Below are 27,331 nucleotides of genomic sequence, written 5' to 3' on the forward strand. Positions count from 1 at the left end.
TATGTTTTTGATATGTATTTTATTGATCTTTCACAGAGAGGAAGGGAGAGAGATAGAGAGTTAGAAACATCGATGGGAGAGAAACATCGATCAGCCGCCTCCTGCACATCTCCCACTGGGGATGTGCACGCAACCCTGGTACATGCCCTTGACCGGAATCGAACCTGGGACCTTCCAGTCCACAGGCCGACGCTCTATCCACTGAGCCAAACCGGTTTCAGCAACCAAATTATATTAATGAAGTTGAAATGTGATTTTAGTCAGTATTATTCACATTGTGCATATAAATTTCAGCTGATAGTCTACAGTTAAGGATTCTCAAATCTTCTTTTCTCTTTTTAAACAAATCCCTATAGCAAAAGAAAGCAAGAATTAGTAGTAGTTAATCCTTCCTAGTGTTTGTGTGTGCATGAGAGATTAGTATAAAAAATGGTTACTGCTGTGTTAACTTTTATTACTCCAGATGTTAACCAGATGTTCAAAACAAGTAAATTGCCCCAGAATGTTTTTCTAAATTCTTCTTCTTAATCTGTTAAATTATGCAAATGCTAGAATATTTTTAATCATCTACCTAAAGTCCTGGTACAAAATTTGAATTACACACTCCAGGATATAAGAATCCTGGAGTACATAATTCAAATGCAATACCTTTTCAATGATACAGTATAAAAATAATTAGTATTGGAGGTTAATGGGATATATTTGTGTTGTAATAAAACTGTAATGTGTATAAAAATCAAGAAACAGACTAAAGATATACTTATTTGGGAATATGTTTTCATAGCACATATAAATGTAAAAAAAGTTCAAGAAAATATACAATAAATGAAGAGAAAATGAAAATAATCTTAAATGTTCTGGTATATATGAACTATTCAGACTATTCTATAGCTATCTTTTCCTTTTGTTTTAATACTCACATTGACCTACATAAATTCTCTGAATTCCCCTTTTTAGAATAAATAGAATAGCTGCTCTTTTAATAAAAAATAATTTTGTTTTGATTACATCCTCTCAAGAAACTCCTATTCCTAAAACACTGAATCACTACCATTCAAAAAGAAGAGTCTGCATAAGCTTGATTTTCAGTATTTGAGTGTTATCACAATTAAGAAAATTCCACAATGAATGATTTTAGTCAGAATTTATGTCTCTCCCCACCCCCCCCCCAAATAAGATAGAATTCATACTCAGTGCCCAGGCAAATAAAAGTTGAGAATTTTAAAGGGCATATTAAAATTAATTTAAAGGCAAAGATTAAATATTCCCTGAGTTAGAGAATGAACTTTTCACCTTCTTTTCTTTTTATATGTATCTTGTATTTTCCAGTATCAGAGATGCTTAATCTAACTATAAACTATTTTTATCTAATATAAATGACACCTTACCAACTTCAAATCACTAAGTTATACAAGAAAAGATCATTGTAATTCTAATTTTATTTTGATCTTCTACGATCATAATTACAGAAAAGATTAAGCACTTCATCGTGCTAATGTGGTGCTAAATGAAGTTCAAGGTGATTAAACTGTGAACCATCTATACTCTTGTAACCTAAGAAATTCACATTTTTATAGAAAATAATAAAACAATACACACATATATTTTAATTAACTGCAGATATATAAAAAACTTAAAATGTATATTTATGAGTAAAAAGTATTTCATAAGAATTGCATGTCTCATACCATGTCAAAATCAGTACTGGCATTTTAATCACATGGAAGTTCCATAGGAGAGATAAGCTTGAAGAGTCTTTGAATGATGAACTTGGTTAAAGAGGTAAGTTCTTTTATTAGTGAGGATCTACACTCATGCTATGGCTTGGGAAGGGCTAAGAGTTGGAAGGAGAATTAATAGATCAGAGACTACTAATTATATGCAAGGAAATGTACTTTGGAGGGTTTAAAATAAATCTTAATACTTTATATATTTAAACATCTCATAGTTACAAAGGATTGCATGAATTAAGTACCTTCTGAATTACTGAAACATATTAGATTGTATGTATCATTACACAGTGGTGGTATACTGTGAGGATTAAACAAATACATTAAACGTCTTAAAATGTGTGTCCTTTGAGGACTCAAACTCAGCTCCTCCCTTTCTTAATGTGTTAGTGGGCAGGTCACCAGATTCTGTGTCTCAGATTCCTCATCCAGAAATTGGGGGTAACAGTAACAGATATCTCATAGGACTCTTATGAAAATTAAAAGAGTTAATATCTAGCCCTGGATGGTGTGACTAGTTGGTTGGTGCATAGACCCCTATACTAAAAGGTTGGGGTTTCAATTCCTGGTCAGGGCACATACCTAAGTTGAGGTTCCATCCTCATTTGGGGCTCGTATGGGAAGCAACTGATGGATGTTTCTCTCTCACATCAATGTTTCTCTCTTTATCTCTCCCCTCCCTCCCTTCCTCTCTCTCTGAGATAACCAATTTTTTTAAAAGTTAATATCTAAAATTGTATCTGACACAAGATAAGGTATTCCTAAGTACTTTGAATATAAAATAAATGCACAATTGCCGTGGACATGACCACAAAACATTTCCCCAATAGGTTTTTTCTGCTATGTTGGTGCATAGCATTCAGCCTACTGGGAACATTTTAAAATAATAAAAATAAATGCACAATAAATAAGTCCACAAAAAAAAATAAAAAGTATAGGCTTGGTGGTCTATTTGGTTCCATTTGGATTCTCTTCAAAATATCCACTATTCATGGTAAATTTCTACTGATGGATTTCTAAAGTGGCCATCCCTCACTGATGCCAGCATAAACAGAAAAGCTGTTGGCCTGAGAGGTTACCGTGTGCAATGCCTGCTGTAGCAAGCTATATGTTAAAATAAATACTTAAGCTGATAAAACCTGAACTAAGCAAGGTTTGTTTTTAAAATCTGAATACAGTTCCACCTATTAATTTTGCTACACTGTTCAAAAGCCCAAAACTGAGGGTTTTTAAGAAACATTTACCAAGTATTAAGTTTGCCTAAACTCTTCACAAGTTGATTAATTATTATTATTATTATTATTATTATTATTATTAAAGTTTATCTTTATTGTTGACAATATTACAGATGTCCCCTTTTTTCTCCATTAATACCCCTCCATTCCACACGCCCCCTTCTCCTCTCCCCCCAGGCCTTCACTGCACTAAAGAACTTACATGATTAATCATTTTAAATAGAATGTAACCAGCAGGCATTTTCTTTATCTGCTAAATCTGATGAGTAATCCCATCAGAAGAGTGTATGGCTGGCTGCTAGGTCACATCTGGCCTCTGCAATATTCCCATGTAAGGCTTGTAGAGGACAGATGCCAATCTGTAATCTTTTCAGGACCAAAACAAAAGCACTTTGTGAAATTATGAATCTCTTCCACATATCCCTATTTTAGTCTGTTGCAAAATTTATCCTTATGTAAAATTTACCTAATTTGATTCCTTAAAGATTAATTTCCTGATATGCACAGAGACCCTTGTTTATTTATATGTAGCTTTGTTCCCCAGAGAAAATAAATAGTTCTGTAAAATTATTACAGATAGTTTTTATTGTTTTGTTCTGTTTTTGGCACTTGGAACAAGTTTTCAGCAAGCTTTCATCTTCATCTCTACTTCTTCTCTAATGCTAGCTCTTGACTTTCCCAAGAAACAAAAGGGAAGAAAGGATATGTTTATTTTCAAGCTGTTTATCTGGCTGATATAAAGCATGGAAGCTGATGGTGTAGTAACTAATCATATTTCTCAAATTCATCTCTACATGTAGAAAGATAGAACTGGGTACAATTGAAGTCACACAGTAATTTACTGTGGGCAGCCTAAAACGTAAGGTTTTTCCATTTCTTAAAAAATTAAGAGAACTGACCACTTCTGCATTATTTGTGGATTAATCTTAAAATTGTTTGTTGTGCAGATTACATTTTGAAAAAAATGGAATGACATAGAGATTACCTATACTTTACAGACACAGAAAATGTGGTTTACAAATATCAAGCAAACTGCCTAAGGTCACGAAGCTAGTGGAAGGCAGGACTGGGATTCGAACTGAAATGTTTGAAGCCCAAACTGTTACTGCTTCCATAGATATAGAAAATAAAAATGGAAACCAAGGGAACAGCCTTTTCCTAAGGACAGAAGATAGAGTCTTCCCTAGAAATGTCAAGTCTAAAATGCATCTAGCAATCTGTGACATTATCATCATAGTACAGAACCATTTTTTTCACATACACACAACCCAATGATCTATTACATTTAATACACTTAACTGAATATACATGATACTATTGGCAATAACAAAGGCAGTATTTTGGGATGCCACTTTCCATTTTCTAAATGGCTTTCATATAGCCTGGCCTGCGTGTTCAGTGGTTGAGCACTGATCTATGAACCAGGAGGTCACAGTTTGATTCCTGATCAGGGCACATGCCAGAGCTGTGGACTCGATCCCTAGTGTGGGGCCTGCGGGAGGCAGCCGATCAATGATTCTCTCTCATCATTGATGCTTCTATCTCTCTTGCCCTCTCTCTTCCTCTCTGAAATCAATAAAAATATATTAAAAATAAATATAAATAAATGGCTTTCATATATAGTACAGATTTACTTTCTATACAATCCTATGAGTTTCAGAGGGCCATTTTTATTTTTATAACTGAGTGAACTGAAGCTCTCTCTGAAGTTACTCCGACCATAATAGCTAAGCTCATCCAGAAGGTAGTTGGTCAGGCTTCTAATCCAGGGGCTCTTCCAAATAAGGACTATAGAGTTAGAGATTGAATGTCACTTTGCTAATTCCCCTTTTCTGTAATGGCAAAAGCAAATGTATAACACTGAAAATGTTTTTAAAAGTATCATCTTTTTAAAAATATAATATGGATTTATATTTTATAGATATTTTCTTACATTAAGCCTTAGAAAAAAATGTGAGAAAGCAGACAGCAAGCAGGATATTTTTCTTAAGAGATCTGTTTCTGCTCAGAAGGAAAAAGGGATTCAGGGACAGACCAAGACGTAAATTAGTTTGCTCTATCTTTACATGCCCACCAATCCTTCCAATGAAATCGGATTACAGATTTTAACTGAACTTAACCAATGAAATGTGGGTGCATTTAAACCAAAATATTATGGGGGAAAGAGGAGACTAAAGGGACATAAATATTTTCAGGAAAGTATCCAAAATGAGGTCGCACTAGTGGACAAAATACAATGGGCACTTTCTGATGACAGTGGCTCCAATTTTTTTTGGAGAAAACCATTTATGGCAATTACCCTTTGTCAAATGACCTGTGAATATCACTCACTAGTGCATTTTAAAAGAAAAAATGGTGATGTTGTGAACAGAGTGGTTCATTATTTAAATGAGGAGTAAAAGAGAACAGATACAGCAGCTTAATTCTGTTTTCCTGAGAAACGTGAGTATTCAGAGGGAATAAAGGATTAAAGAGAGAATGCATCTCTGTAGACTAACCCATCCAGCAGGCATTTTAATTTCTCTGAGGTCAACTAAATAAATGGGTTACTCTTCATTATGAATCAAAATTTTATTTGTTATTTTAAAGAAATCTAATATAGTAAAGGGTTCCAGAATCATCCATCCAATTAATTAAAGATAGTATTTATTGAGCTTCTACTTACTACACAGTCCAGGGTCAGGTAAATTATTTGATTTTAAATACCTCATTCAATCTCTGTGTTGCCTCACAAAATAATCACCTCTTCATGGACAAAGAAACTGATGTTTAGAGAGATATGTGATGTCCTCAGGACCACAAAATGGAGAAATGGAAAAATGGAGAAAACTGGATTTAAACCCAGGAAACCTGACTCTTAAGGACTAAAATGTGAACCTGAATTTACAGCTGTGGGAAGTGTGGGATCCAATAATCGACAAAGTTCCAAGGAAAACAATCAATGATTAAGGAGACCATAACAGACCATTCATTTGCTATAAAACAATTTATGTGTTTTTCACAAATATAAATAAATTGTTCACTTTTGAAAATTACATTTGTTTTTGACTTTTTAAAACCAGTTTGGCAATGATTTCCTTTTAAATCCTAAGCAAAACTTTAATTTCTGATCTCTAAGATGATCCACAGTATACTATTCTGAATATATTTATTAAAAGGACTCCAAGTAAATGTTCAAAGAAACGTAAAGTTTAGAGCTTCCATTACAAAAGTACTTTTACCCTTTGTCATTCTTATGAACTTCTCTTCAGCAACTCCAGTAAATTTATATTTAGCAAGTATTTAGTCAGTAAGTGCAGTTTAGCACGGAATATATTTCCAAACTGTTTTTAAATGTTTACCTTTTCAAATTAAATATGCATATAATAACTAAACATTGACTGCCGAAGTTCATGGATAAGTGATTCTTGTGTGTGTGTGTGTGTGTGTGTGTGTGTGTGTGTGTGTGTGTGATATAAACATGTGGGCAGTGAACTGACAATTCATTCTATCCGTGATTTTTCCTCAGAACATTAAACTCAGGGTTTGCACATTTGTTTTCACTTCTCAGTTGCTCAGTGGCCTCTGTACCCCTCTTTGAATTCTGGAGAGCATCTCATAATTAATGAGCTTATCATAATCCAAACTTCTTGAGAACAGGGAAATAAAGGAAGCACAGCCCAGCAGAGCAAAACTTGTCATGGTACCACTAACACTGGGAAGAACTTCACTCGCACTAACTCACGGAGACTTGTTTAAGGTTCACAGCAGCCTAGTTTTCCCCTCCTCTCTCTCGCGGGAGGTAAGGATACTTCTCAATGTGACAAAAGCCCACCTACTCAAAGGGGAGGTTAATTATTGCTACATAATTAACCTCACAAGGAAATTGTTAAGATTAATGAAGCAGTGCTTACTAAGTGATTACAAGCTCCCCATGAACTACCACAGAAATATTTGTTTACCAAAAGAAAAACACCTACACATCTACTGATAACAGATTCTGTGTAAATTATTGCAACATTGAATCTGTAGATCAACACATGTAAGTCAGAGCCTGTATGCCTGGAAAAGAAAGGAACAAAAGAGTAAGGGAAGGAGGAAAGAAAGGAGGAGGAAAGGGCAGAGGAGGACAAGTTTATACCTTTCAGCAAGAACTACCATGGCAAAATGAAAATTTTCCACTTAGCTCCGTGACAACCATGGCTCAACAAAAGACCACAAAACCCTGTAGGTAACTTTGAAAATATTGAAAAGTCTAGGAAACTCTTTGAATAAATGTTGAAAGAATGGTTTCTTGTAATATAAATATACAGTTGTGGTAGTCATTTTCATATGAACTACTTTTAATTAGGCTAAATCAATAACATATTAATACATAATACCTAAAATGAGTTATAGAGAGTTGCTGGTAATAAGTTCAAATGCAGATACACCAGGGTACAAGGTGGAATATGCGAGTGAGTTCCTCTCCACAAAGGATCATAAACTGAAATGGCCATCACATCGTTAGAGTCAAATGGCAGAACATAGCACCTATGTGCCTTTTCAGCACCTTTTAGCACCATCAATCAACACAACTACTCCCCAATCCTCCCCAATTAGACATTACATCACCTAGAATTAGCTAGGCTAGTGACACAAACAAACCCAACATTCCCAGTGTCTCAAAACAGAAAAAGTTTGCCGAAACCGGTTTGGCTCAGTGGATAGAGCGTCGGCCTACGGACTGAGGGGTCCCGGGTTCGATTCCGGTCAAGGGCATGTACCTGGGTTGCGGGCACATTCCCAGTGGGGGATGTGCAGGAGGCAGCTGATCTATGTTTCTCTCTCATCGATGTTTCTAACTCTCTATCCCTCTCCCTTCCTCTCTGTAAGAAAATCAATAAAATATATTTAAAAAAAAAAAAAAACAGAAAAAGTTCTTCCTTGCTCATGCTTTGGGACCATCACAGATCGGCAGGAATGTAGGGCAGAGATCTCCCGTAGTCATTCAGGGACTCAGGCTGACAGAGAGTCCCTCTTCTCTGTAAGTATGGGTCTCTATGCTTCCTGCATTCCTCCATCAGCAACCCTAACAGTCCCATCTCTGGTCTAAACACAGCATGGCTTCATTACACTAAGGTCTCTGCAAAGCAAAGGCAGAGGCACCAATACCTAGCAGGAGATAGCAAATGTCTACCAGACTGGATGAGACATGACAGAAAAATGACAGAGAATGCGTCTAGGACACTGCCCGGAAGCATCAAAGATGCCTGAGCAGCATGATGGTATACCTGAGGGCTTGCATAAAGGGTGGGTGTTAGGCCCTGGCACTTACTGTGTTGGACTGGGAGGAGGAGTTTATGGAGAAAAATTGAGCATAGACATATGTGGACCATAGGATCCTAGACGAATTGTGAATTGTGTTCTAAGTAAAATGCAGTAAAAACAATACAATAGTTCTTATACATTCTCGGTGATCATAACATTGAAAATATTCTTTTCTCAGTTGAAGAAAGTTGCTAATATTAATTTATCATATGTGGCTTCACTGGAGGGTCTAGGATTTATAGGTCTGCAGTGTTTTTTCAAGCAGAGTTGCCTCTGGGATGAACATAGAAGAAAGGAGAACTGATTAAGTGGAGCCCTGGGGCTCGCACCCACTACAACCAAAGCAGCTGTATTTTCTAAAATTTCTTCTGTATATATATTTTTTAATTTTTTAAAATCTTTATTGTTGCAAGTATTACACATGTTCCCTTTTTTCCTCCACTAACCCCTTCTTAGCCCTTCCTTGCCCCCTGTCCCAGACCATCACCATTCTAGTGTCTGTATCCACGGGCGGTGCATATATGCATACAAGTTCTTTGGTTGATCACTTCCCACCCACCTACCCACCCCACCTTCCCTCTGAGATTGGACAGTTTTTTACATATTAGCTTTTATTAGAAAAAAAAAAAAGCTTCCACTGCTAACTAAGGGGATATAATAGTTGTATGAATTCACATCCTACATGTACTGATTTCTTTCCCCTTAATCAGGTCTTACTACTTAGTGGATTAAGTCCTATTCGGCTTCCAAACTCTCCTTGTTCTATTTCTGTGGTTTCTGTGGTCTCAGGATGCAGAGGCCAGAAGCAAGCAGAAGTAATATTTATTAGGGGTAAAACTCAGTTATGCCCTTCGTAATCAATCGAACACAAAAACATGGTTATCAGAAAATTCCAGGGAAACCACTACACAGGAGGGCGCCATACATTGTAAAGAAAACAGGTTTGCCACATATGTTCTGTGCTGTGCCGATGGAACAGTGGTGCTCGACCGCATTTACTTCATCATATTTGAAAGTAAAACCCACTGAAGAATAAAAAGGCCATTGTACATGGGTAATTTCTCAGGTACCACTTAAAAAAATAGACGCTGTTTGCCCTCTACATGCTAACACCAAGGCCAGCCAAAGAGAGCTGACCACAAGCTGACATATCTGTAAAGGAAGCTGACCTCTCTGGGAAGCCAAAACAAACGAAAATGTCTCAGTCTACAGTACAGAAGCCGATCTTTGACAGTCTGCCAGATTCATGTGGAAAAATTACATAAACACATTTCAGTCTTCCTAAGGTGCCCTCTTTTCCACATTACAATTATTATGAGTAGCTGATACAAGAACTGTTTCCAAAGGCATCCAGTACACATTACATATTTGTTGTTATTGCCTATTCAGACAATTGTGAACTCTGTTTCAACAGAAGTTTAGAAAGAAGGCAGTTTAACCTTTTTTTTTTTTTTTAAGAATTTACTTCTTTTTCCTCTTAGGATCCTTCTTTGATGTAAAAGAGAAATAGACTAACACAGAGGAAAAAAAACTGTAATTTTCTGTATGAAAATGTGAGGTCAAACTTAGCTGCCTCAATTTCTTTTTGAGAGTGAAATAAAGAAGGAAAAAATAAGAAGCTTTGTGTGTGTGTTGTTTTTCTTTGCTTTGAAAGAGACAGTGAAATCAAAATGCAAAATGAAATCAGATTAGCAACTGAAATTTGGTTTTAATCTCATATTTCTATTATCTTGATATAAAATTAGAGCTAAGTCTTAATATATCAGAATTCTTCTATGTTTTATATGGAGGTTTTAATGTTATCTGTGTTTAATTATCAACTCACAAAACTTTCTTTGACTCTCCAGGCCAGTTCAAATGTTCTGGAGTCACATCAACATTGATGTGTATACACACACACACACACACACACACACACACACACACATGAATTGTATATATATTACATCATTTAAAAACAAGCTAAGAAATCAATAAACCAACAGGTAAATATAGAAAAACACTTAAAAACACTAAATTTAATAGAGTTTTGAAGATGAACACATACTGAGTTCAGATTAAGTGTTAAAAAATACCATTTCAGCTGAGCTTAAATAGCCAACTGATTTTCATTTTCCATATTTCAATTTATTTATTTATTTATTTATTTATTTATTTATTATCTGTCCACTTGGCATGCTCTATATACTAATCAGCAAGGGGGGTAATTATTATATAAGACCTTTTAGTACTTTAAAGGAAGGATGAAAACTTTAAAATGTTGGTTTTGAACCTTCTGGTAAGTAATCAGAAATCCCCCCACCACCAAAATTATATACTCTTGTGTTAGTCAGGGTCCTAGTAAGAAACTGTCAATGTCTTCAATTAAGGCAGTGGTTCTCAACCTTGGCTGCACATTAGAATCACCTGGGAATCTTTTTAAAATCCTGATTTCTGGGCCTCATCCTCCGGAAATTCTGTTTCTTTGTTATGGGTTGGGGCCACAACATTAGTAACAAAGAAACAGAATTTCTGGAGGATGAGGCCCAGAAATCAGGATTTTAAAAAAATTCCCCGGTGACTCTAATGTGCAACCAAAGTTGAGAACCACTGAATTAAGGTAATTTGAGAAGAAAGTAAGGCATGGATATGCTCAGAGAAACCAACGAGAGAAAATACAGCTCCTGGGGTTAGAAACACTGGGGATCCATTACTACCCATAGGCCCAAAGGGGTTGGGGAGAATGGCTGCCAGAGCTCAGTCTGCAGATTCATGTGGGAATCCTATATAATAAAAGCATAGTATGCAAATTGTCCCCTCTACTGGGAGTTCATCAGGGAGTTCGACCAGGGGGCGGGGCTGGCAGGGGAAGGGAGGGAGGCCCCAGCCAGTGGTCGAGGGGGGCCAGCGGGGGGAGGAAGGGAGTACCCAGCCAGCAGCCAGCAGCCAGCAGCCAGCAGCCACTAGAGACCCTACCAGTTCACACACTTCATGCAGTGGGCCTCTAGTATTATATAAACAGATTTTTGTCTTCCTAAGTTGCCCTCTTTCCACATTACAATAATTATGAGTAGCTAAGGACAGAAGCTGTGACTAAATAGAAGGGACCTTGACCTTACTCTTCTCTCATCCTCAAAAGTACTTCTCAATGCACCATAACCAAAAAATATAATACATGTTATCTCTCCAAAACATAGATTTCACTAGAAATTCACAATGAAATGAAAATCCAAGCTAGATCTTGCTAAATCATCTTAGTAAATCTAGACAGACTCTGAGCTTGAAACCCACTACTCTTTAAATTTAATGAGCTTAGACTGAAAATCAATAGTTTTTTTTTGAGATGTACATCACATTTGTTTAAATAATATATACCAAACAGAACAAAAATCTAAGATTTAATTTGTAGAGATTAGTCTGTATTAAGTAATATAGCAAAGTATACTCCAATTATTGTCCTGGCTGGACACCACCTAACTTTTTTAAATGATTGGATCTATCAAATATTAGATCTAAATGACTGAGTCTCTTTTACATTACAGAGATGGTATTAAATATAAATTCCGATATGACTTATGTTCCGCTGAAATAATGTTCCCATCATATGTTTGCTGATTGGGATTCCATCAATGAGGTAAGAATTGGACTGATATTAATGTAGTCCCTTATAAATCTGGGAATTTGTGATTCAGACTTTAGTGCACCCAGAAACAAACAACAACAAAAACACACACACCCCATAAACCCACAACTCTGAAATTCTTCAGTTTTTCATTTGAACCAATTTGTATTAAAATTGTTAGAGAAAGGAAAACCATGGTCTTTAGGGGATTCTATATAATTGGCACTTTTCAATAGAGCAGCTGCCACAAGTCTCACAGTTATTGCCTAAATAAAACAATATATGCAGCAGAGCTTTGCAAACTGGAGAGCAGTTCCTCAATGTTGGGTTTTATGTATTCTTTTAATTTATAAAATATTTATTACAGTGATTACTTTTTAGGAGTGATATACAGATGGAGCTTCTCTTAAAAATGTGCTTATTGGAGAATAAATTATTACTGTTTAGATATGCAAGTGTAGAAATTTGTTTTTTTGTTTTGTTTTGTTTTGTTTTGTTTTATTCAATCCTCACCTGAGGATATTTTTTCATTGATTTTTAGGGAGAGTAGAAGAGAGAGGGAAAGACAGAGAGAAATACCAATGTGAGAGAAGAACATCCATTGGTTGCCTCCTGCAGGAGCCCAACCATGACCCAGGCTGTGGAGGAGCCTGCAACCGAGCATTATTCTTTTGTTATGAACACCAAAGGCTCTTTATCATAATCTATTTTTTCCTTCCTTTTGGTGTCTGGCTGATGTAGGTTATTTTCACCAAAAGTTGAGTCTCAAAGGCTGACGGGCCAGAGTCACAGATTTAAGACTTCAGAATGTTCCACTGAGAAAGAGGCATATTAGAAGTTCTATGGAATGATTTTTCAACAGTGGCACAGATAGAACTACACTCTGAAATCATCCATCCCTCCTGCTGCTCCCATACAAAACCCTCCCAGCCTCACCTCCTGGCAGGAGCTGGCTTTGATAGCGTGAGGACTATGTCTGGCCTTCTTGGGGGGAGAGGAGGAGACTGTCTCTCAAATTTAGGCCAAATGCAGAACAACTAGCAGCCACGTTATGGACCTTAGCCTTAGCATTTCTCTGAAGAAGTTAGACCAGCTGACGTGAAAATTCCTTCAGGCTTCCAAATACTAACTTGTTATTTACAAGATATAATTTGAGAATATAATGTCCAGAATTGGGTTAGCAGGTAAATTATTTCATTTAACATAGTAGAAACCAAAGAATAACCATTTGACCTTAATAGCATGTTCCAATCATAATGAATATGTGATAGGGGATTGGTTATGAGAAAAATGCACATCAGCAAACATGTCAGATTTCCAAAAGGAATGCCTGTTCACTCAATTAATTTTGAGAGAAACCGATCCATGCTAATGTATTTTACTATGCATTTGTTACTTATCGCACCTTCTGTGCAAACTAGAAATATATTACTTTAGCAGATATGTAGTTAGGTCATTCTCTGCAAGTAAACAAAATTCTAAATGACCGTTGAAAGATCATTGAACATAGAGCATTTGGCATTTTATGAAGTCTTATAGATGTCACTTTGTAATTTTGTTTTTAAAAATACAAGAATCTTCAAATGAGTGCTAACAAAAAAAATGGTTTACTTCTATCTATCTGAATATGTAAGGCTTTAGGAGACTCTGGGTGCTGGCTCGCTTAGTCAGTAACAACTGATCACAAGTCTGTATGTTTCTTCAAATGCTTTAATATAGAGGAGCATTTAAAGAATAATTCCTTTTCAAAACAGATATCAAAACATGGTATAACTTTGCATAATGCAGCAAAGAGTGAAATACTTGGAAATTTTGATCTAAATGGCTTTGCAGGCTCTCAGCAATGATATCCAAAGGACAGCATCCCAGGCCTAGAGTGACTCACACACCACTAGCTTGATCTATTTGATGTATTAGTCATGCCTCCGTCAACACGAACATACTGAGATGTTGTTTTCTTCATCTAATACAAAATAGACATACATTCAAATGCTTAATGATCCTTTGTTAAATGCCCCTAAATTTTCCTAAACAATTCACTGACAATCTACTTCATTTACTTATTATCAATTCTCTATCATTTATAGTCGAAAGGCAAAAAAAAAAAAAGGTTTCAAAAACTGAATTGAGAGCCTAATATAACTTGGACTAAGTGTTTTACATGTGCAATCTCATTTAATGCAACACCCTATTACAGTAGATTGATGATGAGTCAAGCTCAGTCATGCTCAGTCAACTTGTCAAAGATGCTACAAGGTGGCTGAGTCACTGTGAGGACCCAAGTATATCATACACCCAAACAGACCTTTCATTTCAATGAAGTGACACATTTATAAAAACTTAATACCTCTCTGATTTTTAGTAGTTAATTGAATTGGGAAACATTTCCTCAGGGCTGACAGGAAGTAAGATATTCCAAGCCATTAATTTTATTGTCTTTATGATTACATGATGTCATTTCCTGTTCTCTCCTGAACCCTGAGAAATTAAGCATTACTAACCTAGTGTGAGTGGGGAAAAGTAGTACTACAGAATAACACAGTTATGATGTGGAAGAGCAGACTCAAACTCAGCTCTCTCTGGTTACGATCTTAAAACTCAGCACATGACATTTTGAAAAAAAGTAAGAAAAGTTTATTTTTGAATAAAGATTGATTTCAGATCCAAGGCCCAGATGATTATTAGAGGTAATACATACCAGACTTATTTACAGAATACTATATTTTATAAAAGCATTCAATTAATAATAGAATTGGTCTTATTAAGAAATGAATTAAATAAACCAATGCATGAAGCTTGATATGAAATAAAGTAAAATCCCCATCTCAATTTTGGAAGAAACTAACCTGCAGTACATTTATCTAAGCTATCATAAAATCCATGGAAACATACATACTGGCACACGTGTGCATGCATGGCCCACATACAAACATACATACACCAATTTTCATGTTACTATTTCAATTTAGTGTCTACAAAAAAATATGTTGCCATGTAATGGAGTTTTATTTCATTAAATAATATATATATCAGCTGCTTCCTAAACTGACAAAATTCTGAAATGGCAGAAGTAAAAATTATGGCATTACTTGACCAGGCCTACGATTTTCATATATCTATAGATCATAACCATGAGTGAATAGCAAAAGCACTGAGCATGACATACAAATACTTTTTTCCTCCTTCTTGGAAAGAATTTATATATGTTTGACTTCAAACTGTGAAAGAGGGGATTTGAGAAATGTCGTATTACTATATAGAACTAATACCAGAGCCAGAAGAAAGAAATGTAGAGAGAAATGAAGACAGACAGAAATTGGCAAATTTTCCTACCACATGTTTTCTAGACAGCATGTATACAAAGTTATATTCGTCATTAATCCCTTAAAATAAATATATATGAAATGAAGACTATTTCTCACTGGCTCCATTCTTTTCATCCATTTTCAATGTTACTAAATAACACTTTGTGAACAAGAGCTGGTATAAACAATACATTAATGGAATTGGAAATCAGACAAATGGCAGCCATCTTCCCCTAAAAATAGAAAGCAAAAGATGGATAGTCTCCCAAGATGATGTATTTTTATTCTTTTAATTGTAATCAATTTATTGTTATTTTTCCTAATGAGATCTTTGCTTTGTTCAACTTAGTATTAATTTCAGCCAATATTTACTGAGGCTCTGTTAAGACTGTCCTAGACAATTCGAAGACCCAGTCGTTATACTTGAAGAATTCCTGAGTTAGTAGAATGAGATGAAAATATAAATGAAAAACATATTGCAATATGATAAATGCTACGACAAAAGTACAATATGTGCAAAGGGCTAAGGGATCCAGCTAAAGGGCAGGGCGAACTGTCAGGAGCAACAGACTCAGTATACTGTTCCGCATTCTGATGAAGAGCGTGGGACCATGAGGAAGAGGCAAAAGGGGCTGAAGCAGTCATGAGGGCAAAAAGAGCAAAAGTAGAAAAAAGATAGGAACACTGAAACGGATATAGACGTATAAATTGCTCTAGATGACAAAGATGTGCCTAATACTGCAAATACAGACGCAAACATGGGCTAGATTTTATGCAGGCACATAGTGAGACTTCCCTTGGGTGGTAGGATGTCAAGGATTCGCAGAAGCAGAGTGGGAAAACAAATGAGTGTGTGTGTTCAGATTTCCTGGAATCTATACAGGGATCCCAATTTCCATTCACATAAGTAGCACCATTGATGTAAGTAGAAAACAAAGGTTCCATTAAGGCTTATTATGTGATTTAAATACCCTGGCGCAGAATTTTTCTGCCAAAACTGTTTTAATTATTTATTTTAAGGAAAGTAGTAAGAAGTAAGATCTTATATATCACCTTTTATATTTTAGCTATATAGTCCAGAATCCTCTGGTAAAAGAGTCCTAGGAAACATAGTAAAGACCTTGTGAATAAATACCAATCTATCCCCAAGGTTACATCTGAAAACCAGATAATCAGCATTGAGCGTCCTTCGTTAAAAAGAAAATTATAGACACTACATATACACAGTTTCTTTAAATAACTTCCTGAAATAAGATATCACTGATTTTAAAAAGCTTCGTTTAGCTGATGTACTTGGTTTTCAAAATTTCACTTAAAAATTGGGGAATGACAACTAAGTTTCTCTGATCATATGCGACCCTCGACTATCTCAAATGTGATCTTAAAAAAAGAAGCTATTTAAATGCACTAAAATGTAACATTTAATGAAGCATCAGTCCAATAATGCCCTCTTATAACATATTACAGACAAAATTTGTGATTGTTGGTGTTGTCACTATAAACAGCGATAGTTTTTTTCTTGTTTTCTGGCTATGAAATTCTTCAGTACATGAATGTATTATTAACTAGCATTTTAGCAAAAATATTATCTCAAAATTAACATTTCATTTCTGGGAGGCCACAGTTTTCTCAAGTACTAAATATGAATTTGTAAATTCAATAGATACATTCAAAATATTTGGTATACCTTTGCTGTCACCATCAGCATCACACAAAACCATGTGGAATTGGATCTACTGGGTATAAGACTCTTCCTTCAAATTTGTGCCACTTCTATGATGTAATAAATGTGGAAAATATCTCTATCCAAGGCTTTCTGAGTCGGCACATATTCCAGTGAATAAAATGGGAGTTGTAAACTGTGGAAAATAATCTTGTACTTATTCCCGCGATATCATACAGGACATTTTGTTTACTTTTCCATAGAAAATAGAAAACATAAAGTAATAAAAAAAATTCAAACCTCATTTTAAAAGTTAGGTTTACATGTTATCATGTAAAGACATTTTGCAATAATATTAGATATGAGTAGCACAACTAAATGTAATAACATCAAGCCATGTGAATATCATTGTGATAGTTTATTTAAAATATTACTCAATAATTATTTCATAAGATTTTATATATCATTTATATCAAACACTAAATTTTAATTTTTTAAGATGTAAAATACTTTGCCTAAATTCGACTAAATTAAGAATTTGCAGATTTTCACATGTCTTTCCTACAATGCGGTATAGCTGAAAAGATCTTCTTTGAATGAGATAAGGAGTGCTGTATACATTTTATAAGAATTACTTACAAATGCATCAGCTACAATTATGTCTCAGGAATTACATATCCTTACCTTTCTGACTCAAAATACCTAAACAATTAAAGAGCACAAATTTAGAATATAGCCTGTGCAATTTCACTGATCTAGCATATATTCTTCCCCTTTTAAATGAACTTTTCCTACTTCTATCCTATAACATGTTAACAATTTTAATAGAATCACTTGTGTGTCTACTCCTCTCTCATTTTGCCAGCTAATTAGCCAAAAGTTATATACATTCTCCCACATGATTTATACATCTAAGGTCTAAAATCACTCTGTCTTAGTCATTTACAAAACAAATGTCTGCCCTGTCCAACTTCTATAAATCCCAGCACTCTCTTAACCCAGATCTCATGATCATGTCCAGCAAAAACACTGAGAATCATGCTTCATGCACACACCACAACTTTGCTCAAGTCACTTGCTACCATCCGCAAAAAAAAAGGGGGCTGGGAAACTGGATTCACTTTCTACTGCCATCGGCTGTAAGTCTGATGGTAGAATTTCACTCATTGGAGAAACAAGTTTGCTAAATTTTATTCAAGCACTAATAGAACAAATAAATAAAAACTAGTTTCTGGGGTTAATTGTCTTATTAGCCAGCCTGTAACATCGCATTTTCTGTGTGTACTGTAGCTTCTTATTCTAGGGGACACTAATTAGTTTTAAATGGTGTTAAATACCATCCCTGCAGTTGCAAGTGCTTCTTGGGGATTTTTACTGGAGAAAAGAACTCCTGTAATTTAAAACCACTTTGTTTTCCTCAGTCACAGCTGTTAGCGAAACACTGACCTGTAGAAATCCTAAAGGCTTTTCACCCCTCTCCCATTGCCATGAGTCTGCATTTATCTTCTAACATCTTTTCCCCCTTGTACCACGGCTCTCCCGGAATTCCCATCCCCCAAACTGCTTTCCGCAGAGAAAACGCAGTTAGCTAGTTAAACCCTTCTCTCTTTCCCTCTCCCCTTACAACGCCTTGGCTACCCTTAAATAAAATTCTCCAACAACGTGTCAATTTTATATTGGCCACAAAGACAACTTCTGTTGGGGGAGGGTAAGGAAAGAGGCACTGGAGCTTGGCTGTCCCTTGCCACAGACAGGGATCTTTGTGGCGATCAGAAAACATTCCCTGCATAAGCAATCAACACACTCCCTCTTTGCAGGGTTGGGGAGCGAGAACGAATCTGTATCAGCCGTGTCCCCGAACAAATGGAACGCATCCATTAACCATCCAAACAGGAAACTAATTTTCTCAAAATATGTCCCTGTCTTGCAGCATTAAACATAATCCCCCATATCAAATCCTCTGGTACCTCCCCCACCCGGGACTGGGTGAAAGCTATAAATCACTCCAGTACTTTCTTCCTCCTCCTCCGCATTTCCGTTGCACTGTTTTCTCCATCTAGCTCATCTCAGAGGAGCTCCCTCTCTCCTCTTTTGTATCAACAGGGGACCAAGAAGAGCAAAAATCACGAATCAGGGATAGCTTGTCTTAGAGGAAGGGTCTGCCTGCGTTTCCATTCCGCCCTTCTCCCCCGCCCGCCCGCACGCGGCTTCACAGCCTGGGGACCCCAGAGTCGTCTCTTCCAGCGGGGTTCTCCTGACCCCTAAAAGACCCAGCACAAGCAGGATTGTGCAAAGCATCCGAACCTCGCGGACCTGCAGGGTTGAGGAGCACCCTTGTCACATGTACCAACTTGCTATTGACTTTGTGTCACCTTTTAGTCCTGAGCCCCATGGCTGGAGAGGGGTCATGGATAAGAAGAGGGCTAGAGAGAGGAGAGGAGAGAGGAAGTGAAGGGACTTTTTCAGGGATGAAAGGGACAAGGGCGAACACTGGCTACAAACCCCTTTCACAGGTGTCATGTGTCAGTCTGTGTGTGTAGGTTTCCCCAAGGGGCTGCAGCCCAACCCTGCTCACCAATCTCCAGCGCAAGTTGTCCGCGCGTTTTCCCATCTTTCTCAGGAATATTCCACCCGCACTTCCTGGGGCATGTGGCTGAGATCTATCCCATCCTCACCGCCCCGTCTCTTAAAATTTTGAAACTTAAGACTCGGCTAAGAGACCTTTATCAGTAAAGATCGCATAGCAAATGAATCCAAAGATGACAGTGTTAAAGGAGCAACACTTAGGCCCACGTGTTGGAACAGGTTTTCACTCCATCCCCTGACGCCCCTCCCCCTCCCCCGTCTCCCCCTCTCTTCTGGGCACTTACCTTCTTTGGGCGGTCGCTTGGCCTCTCTGGTAAGATTGCAGACCTGGGTGGTTTGCAGCTCTTGGGTCAGGCAGCCCTCGGTCTGCTCATTCAGGGGTAACACCACGTTATTTAATAAAACCAGCGACTGGTCGTCGATCCCCCACTCTCCCAGATGCTGAGGGCAGGTGCATTTTGTATACATGATCCCACATGCTTCAGTTCTCCCATTTTCTGATTTTAAGCAGCTCTCCAACCAAGTGCATAATACATGGCAACCAAACTGGCTTGGGCTCACCTTGTTCAATACCAAAAACTCAAAAAAAGATTTCTGGTCTTCTTCCCCTTTTTTCTGTAATCCTGGGAAGTCAGTTGGAAATACCCGACGAATTTGAATAAAATTTTTATCATATTGTAGAAAAACGAAAGCATTCCTGGAATCGCAGAGTTGCATTATAGATTGATTCTTTCTTAAAAGATCCTTTATTTTTTCATGAGAAAAATGATCAAACTGATAAGCCAGGAGGGAAAAGTTAGAGCAGCTAAGGTCCTTTTTGGAAAATTTCAGGTAAATGCTATATTTGGTTGGATCTGGATTTTCCAGTGTCCAAGTGCAGTTTGTAAAGTTTTTGGGAAACATTTCACTTACAGAATACGATCCATAAATGACACCCTTCACCAAAGTTGAACACCAGAAGTCTTGGGCAGCATTAAATCCAAACATAACCAGGAGATAGGTGGAAAATATATAAATCAGCAGGTTACGAACAGCCTTCATCCTATGTCATTTGGCCTGTAAAAATGGCAATGAAAGTAAAATGCAAGTAGGAGTCTACATGCATTGAAAAAAGAAACTCCTCCAATATTACAGCCAGCTGCTTTCAAGATTTCAGTTAAAAAATAAAAAGAAAAGAAAAACCCTTTTTAAAAGAAGGACAGGTAATTTTTATTTTATAAAGCCAGGAAATTATCTGTTGCTGTGTGAACAGCGCCCTCAAGTGGTCATTCACAACAGCCAAATTTTCTACATTCAATTTAAAAATACTTAATAGATTAATAGGAATGCCCTAATTTATCTACCAGGATTTACTCCAAGTGCATTATAATTCTATTGAAAAAAGAGGAAAAACATCACAAATTGACTTTTTTTAATAGTTTATCCTAAATGTCCTTTTAAAAAATATTTTAAGCAACCTATACAACCTTTTCTCTCCCTCAGCCTTCTGCCTGCAGTAAACATCATCATACAAAATCTAATCTGATAATCTGGGAACAGCTGTCATCACATTTCTTTTCTCTTAAATGTTAAAGTAATTATGGTAAATGAGAGCCACAATTTTAAAAGCACAAATGATAATTTGTTGCATAGTCTCCTAAATGTCCCTACATGGCTTTCAGGGGCCACGGTGGGAAATGATGAGAAATTCCTGTGCAAAAACATCGGCATTCATGTGGATTAACAGAATTTTAAAAACATCATCTGAGAAAAGGCATAGGTGGCTACATACACAGGGAAGACTTGTTTGACATCACACCACTGAGAACCAGAATTTAAAGCAGTCATTTCAATGTGACATGCCCTCTTGGGATATATAAAGTGGATCACTGTATTAGTATCTGTATCGAAAGGTGATGTCAGTGAGAAAAATCCCAGAAACACACTAATTGAGCTGGCTTCAGTCTTTTAATTTGTTTTTTAAATTCAGGCTATTTTATCTATGTTATCTACTGTAATTTAAGATTTACACATGGAAGATAAGAAACAGAATTTTCTTTCTTACAGACTTCAATTACAGAATTGCTCCCTTTCCAATAACAGCTCCAGAGCTCCTCTTCCTTTAAAAAAAAATTGATCTTGCATAATAGAGTAATCCTTGGTTATATTTACCTCTGTAAGTTGTTATCCAAAAATAACTTGGATTTTTTTTTCAGCTTTAACCTTTAAGAAGTTATTTCTTAGAATAAATGACACTGCTTTTTTTTGTTTAGCCTTTGAGCTGAGAAAAGTGATGCCAAGTTAATTTAAAAAGTCTTTAGGCTGCAATCTCTTCCACTTCTGTAAACAGAGACAGACATACAGAGATATAGATAGTTAAAGAGTTTTCATGTCTTTGCCTGGGTTATCCTCTCTGAACCAAAGGATACAACCCTCTTCCTTCCCATTGCATAACACACACTAACACAGGCACACAAAATCCAGTGACCGAAGTCCCTGAAGAAAGATCTGCATTGTCCAGATCATAATTCAAATTCTATGTCTTGATATGGGCATAAACATTCCCAACTTTAAATCTCTATATAGCAGCAGTTTTAAAATAACGTCAGAACTGCTGGGACTATCAAAACAGTGTTCTCTGTTTCAAGCATACAGCTCAATGAATAATGCATTTTCTTCTTGAGAAAATAAAGCCAATGTGCATTTAAAGGTTTAAAAAAATAGGGAAAGTTGTAGGACATTCTGGAAATAATTTCCTCCTTTTTTTGCTGTAGCACTTTGCAGGCAATGCAGGTCTGCGCAGTGTTCTTCAGGATAGAGTGTAGGCGTTGAGAGCCAATGTGACAATAAGTGTCTAAATTAGGAATTCCATCCATGAAAGGGGGCTTCATTTTATAATCGGTAACTCGAAAAGAGGTCGTATTTTTTTTTTCCCTAATGAAAGCCAGTACTTTTGCTTCCATTTATTTGGCAATGCATGTCTGCAGTGCTGTGCTCATCAAGGATTAGAGTGAGGAAATAGCTCTGATTTCACTTTCAAGCCTGCTCAAGAGAATCCCCTCATAATGCTCTTTTTTAAAACCATTAGGCCTTGGTTGCGAAGTCTTGTTTGATTCTAGATAATAAAAAAATGAATAACTGTATTCTGCTGTCCCCCCCCCCCCCCCCACAACCCCCGAATGCAGAGCCAGTTCAAACAATTGTATTCTCCTCTTCTAAAAATGAAAGACTGGCATGGAAGGTGTCTAAGGGCTGGCCACCGAGGTCTCAAGGATGTTGTTTATTTATTTATTTATTCCCTACTGAGAAGCAAACCGGCGTTTAGTTTAGCTATTCTCAAAACGGATTTTCTGGGTGACACTTTAGTTTAGTCGAACATAGACGGCGCCATCACTCCACTGAAATTTTCCCCAGTCCAAGACCCGCTGCTTCCCCTTAACTTCCTTTTTAACCTAAAATTTCTCCTCGTAAAATTACCCCCATCGCACACAACTAACTGTCAGATTTTTCCAGGTCTCCCTGCCTCTTCCTTCCCACCCAGCTCATCTCTGGAAAACCAGACTTCCCTAACTTTTCAACTGCGGCGTTTAAGTAAATGCAGACAGTCGGGTTTGCTCCCAGCCCTCTATCCGCCAGCAACAGCCTTTCCTTTCCTCGTCCTCCCTCCGCAAACACCCTAGCCCAAAGCTCCTCGGTGGCGACCCCCGGCAGAGGGAAGGTGACCCCGGGACCCCCTTCCTTACCTTCCACTCCGAAAGCTCAGGGAGGCTCTTGCTCTAAGACACCAGCACAGGCACGCGTCCCAGCAACACTGACGGAGAGACTCCCCTTCGGTCCCAATCACCGTTGCCCATTTTCCCCGGCTTAGCTTCAAAAATCAGGATTTATATATATATATATATATTTTTTTAAATGCACACATATGAGAAGCAAAACATGGGGGAGAAAAATCAATAAGGGGCCCGGGTGGGGGAGAAAAACGCCTCCAGGACCCTCGAGCCTGACGCCGTATCCAACCGAGGGCCGGGGGCGGAGGGTGGCCCCCCGAAGAGAGACTCTTAAGAAAACAAACAATTTAAAAAAAAAATGCAAGTGGCTGAAAAGCGAGGATTTGTTTTACCAAATCTACACACTCAACAAATCGATAAGCTAAGAAGCAAAGAGAGCGCTGAGACGAGAAGTGGCCGGCGGCGGCGGCTCAGGCGGATTTGTTGGGGCGGTGGGTTTATGACAGGAGTATTCGTGGTCCGATCGGAGGGCTGAAGCTTTTGCCTTTTCCTCTTTCCGCTTAGTCCTCCCTCCTCCTCCTCCCCCCGCCCCGCAGGTACTGCTGGACCGACGGCGACTCGGGAGAGGGGGTGGAAAAAAATCCTTGGCTGGTGATGTCGGAAAGCTGTTTGAATGCCCAGCGAGGACGGAGGCGCAATAGTAAAGCTCTGTCTCGCGTGTGCGCGCCGGCGCGCGGCGCTCGCTCTCCCCGGGGCGCGCGCTCAGGGAGGGGGGTGCGCGTCCCCGGGGCACGCGCGCGCGCGCGCGCCGGCCTCCCGCGTGCTCGTAGGCGCGCGCGTCCCCGAGCGCCCCGCGCCCGCACCGAGCTGTACGCCCGGCGGCGGGCCAGAGGCTCCAAGCGCGCTGCGCGGCCGCTGCGCCTTCCGGAGTTGCGCCTCCTGAATGCGCGGGCGGGTGTCTGAGAGCGAGAAAGCGAGCGGAGCGGCGGGGAAGGGGGGGGGGGGGCAGCGGGGTGGGAGAGGAGGGGGAGCGGCGGGAGGGAGGGGGGTCTCCGCGGAGCTTCAGCCAGGGCGGCGGTGCGCTTGCACGTCACGGCTACTCAAAACCAAGCACGTCCCGAAAGCGGTGTTTTCTGCGTCTGGGAGGTTTTGGCAACCTCAATTCCCACCGCTGGGGCTGGCGAGGACCCACTGTAAGAGAAACTCAGTGGGAGGCCAGGCAAAGGGGGTGCCGGCGACGGGAGGCGACTCTTGCGTGCTGGGAAGTAAATGCTGGACTTGATCTTTCCGTTTCAGCGCGAACCTGTCGCTGGCGAAGAGCTGTCATCTCAGCACCAGGGTTCCGAGGGGTTCAGAGGACTTGGCCGTCCACAGCGGAGGGGGCACAGCTCAGCGCCGGACCTGCTGTGTGTGTGTCTCCGGGTGGAACAATACTAGTTTTGCTCAGCGAGGCTGCAATTAACATCTTATTTGTTCTGGCTAGATACAGGCTTTGTCCGGACCGCGGTGCAGCGACAGAGGTTGGGCATCTCGCATTGCTTTCTGCATGGCAATGGGATCGTGGTTGTGGGGTTTAAACTTTTGTTTTCTTAACCTAGCTAATTCTTTTTCAAGTTTCCCTAGTAACAGGTTTGGGGACAGGGGTGGGAAGAAACAAGGGAAGGGGTGGGGGAGAAGCTGCCAGATTCTTGATTTAGCAGGAGAAAAGAGATAAATGCCCATCACTCCCCGCCTTCATTTATTTATTTATTTAGCCTCCTGGACAGTTAGCCGCTGACAAGTATTTGATGATGTAGCTTCAGATACATGCTGCCAAAGGTCATTCACCTACTGGTTATGTATGTCTCCACTCATAAACGCAGTTGGTGGCGTGCAAAACAAGTACTAAATGGCACCCGTGATATGGTGGGTGGACCATAATGGGTAATTCACATAGTAAAGTGTTGGAGTCTTCCTAAGGGTGAGTGGCTTGAGCGGCAGGTGAAGTTGAATAAAACAATTTTCCATCTTTTCCTCTCCTTACTTTTTCTGCATTTTTCTTCCTCTTCTTGTTACTCTGCTGGGGTGATTAGATAGACAAGAACATCATTTTAAAACAGGATTATAGTGAAAACAGGAAAGTGTCAATGACCTTCTATTCACACAAATGGTCAGAAATATTAAAATCGGCCTTTTACTTTTTAATAAATATGAATAGGGTGACCCTCTTCAAGGCTTTCTTTTCTAGGACAAGTGTTCAGAATAACACCCCATAAAGGAAACAGTTAATCATTTCCCCCATCCAGCAGGCTTTAACCATGTTCCAGGAAAATTCACTGCTGGGAGAGCAGCCTTGGTGGCGTTTTGGTTTTGTGTCGTTTTTAGTTCATTACAATATTTTTTATTCACTTAAAGGAGTGTGAAAGGAAAGTAAGATTTATGTCTAGGCACAATTCAAAAACATTGTGTCTTAAGCAAACACATTTTCTTTTAAAAACAAACATTGTTAAGCATCACAAAAGGGAAACATTTCATTTATTTCAATTCCCACGGAGATTGTAATTATGATATTTGCAAGACATTTTGGTCAGTTCTGTAATTTTGCCAAGAGCAAAAAATAAATACATTTAATGACATGTAAAAAAAAATGGAGGAAAGGAGGATATTTCGCATGATTTGTACATAAAAAGGAGAGGAAACTGTGTGAGGTTTAGATATACTTTTATTTCACATCTAGTGGTTTCTCACATTATCTTTGAACACTGTGATTTTGATGTTTCTTAGAAAAATCTTAAAGTCATGACACAGTGACATAAGAATTACAGCCGAAAGGGACAGTTTAAAACGCTTTAATCCTAAATGGAAAGGATCACTCACTCCCAGGGTCATTTATATTCATGTAGAATACAGGGCTGGGTCGGAGAGAAAGCCACCCTTAATAAAGCGCTTCACCCTTCACACTGTTTCCCATAACCTTCATAAATTGCAGGCTACTGAGCCGGCCTGATGATGATCCTGCTGAGGTATATTTATAGCAGCTGATTTGTGGATGATAAATATGCCAAGCAGAACATGGTCTCCAGTAACCCCAGCCTGGTCTGACTTCCTCAGGGGCTCATAATCAAGAATCACAGTAAGAACCATATATGGAAAATCTGGTCTCTGGACCCTGACCACAGCACAATCCAAAGGCAAAACAAGGAAGAACCAACCTGATTCACGTCTGCACTAGGTTCCACCTGAATGCAACCACTGGCAATATTGACCCAACAGCAAAAAAGAGCAACAATGTACACACTGTAAGCTTTCTGTGTCCTTTCCATTTATCGAGCTTGGTTTGGTTTTTATACTTTAATACATTTTAAAATTACCATTTCAAATTAAAATCATCAACCTTCATTGGCCTCTTCACAAGTCCGTGTGTGTGTGTGTGTGTGTGTGTGTGTGTGTGTCTGTTTATATGTCTATGCATAAATACATGCACACATATTTTACATATACACAAAATGTATAGCCTATATAATAAAGGGCTAATATGCAAATTGTCCCCTTGACTGGGAGTTCCACCAGGAACTCCAGCCAGCCAACCACCCACCACCCCTCCCCCAGCCAGCCCCAGCCCCAATCAGCCCCCCACCCCAATAGGGGCAGGGCCAGCCAGACCCCACCTCCCCACCTGTGCATGAATTTGTGCACCAGGCCCCTCTAGTGTGTGTGTGTGTGTGTGTGTGTGTGTATATACAAACAAATATATGTGTATATATATATACACAAACACATATTTAATACATACTCATATATTTCAGTTGTTATGCAACATATAATTATTTGGGAAAATGGTTTCAGTGCATTGTTTCATATCTCCAATAAAGTATTCTCACTCCAAAATTACCAGATTAATTGTATAAACTAATTTTCATTTACATTTCCTGGCCACCTTTCAAAAGGACTATTTAGAAACCAGTGTTCTTCTTGTCTCTTTGATTGGTGGTCCCTCCAAGCGTATGTACCCCTGATGTCTTTCTATATGTCCCAATTTTTCTTATAAACATCAGTCAGATTGGATTGGTGACCGCATTTTCACTTAAATACCTCTTTAAAGATCCTTACCTGCAAAGACAGTCACATTTTGAAGTACTGGCATTTAGAGATTTGACATCTGAATTTAGGGGTGGGGGCAGAATTCAACCCATAACACACCTCAAACACATATATTTCAAATCTAACCAATCATTT

General features: G+C 38.5%; 1 protein-coding gene across 3 annotated transcripts in view; it reads right to left on the reverse strand.

Moving 5' to 3' along the window:
* Positions 1-23,782, reverse strand: part of ADGRB3 (adhesion G protein-coupled receptor B3) — a 700,018-nt gene extending 676,236 nt beyond the window's left edge. For 2 of the 3 annotated variants that reach the window (XM_059701276.1, XM_059701274.1), the window contains exons 1-2: positions 23,132-23,782; positions 19,694-20,465 (exon numbers count right to left, since the gene is read on the reverse strand). In XM_059701276.1, coding sequence (XP_059557259.1) covers positions 19,694-20,450 — 757 coding nt within the window. In that variant the 5' untranslated portion in view covers positions 20,451-20,465; positions 23,132-23,782. Of the gene's footprint in view, positions 1-19,693; positions 20,466-21,560; positions 21,729-23,131 lie in introns of all 3 variants that reach the window. The other variant, XM_059701275.1, reaches the window with a different exon arrangement.
* Between the last annotated feature and the right edge of the window lie 3,549 nt (positions 23,783-27,331).

The sequence above is a fragment of the Myotis daubentonii genome, chromosome 6 (assembly GCF_963259705.1).
Source record: "Myotis daubentonii chromosome 6, mMyoDau2.1, whole genome shotgun sequence".
Classification (NCBI taxonomy): domain Eukaryota; kingdom Metazoa; phylum Chordata; class Mammalia; order Chiroptera; family Vespertilionidae; genus Myotis; species Myotis daubentonii.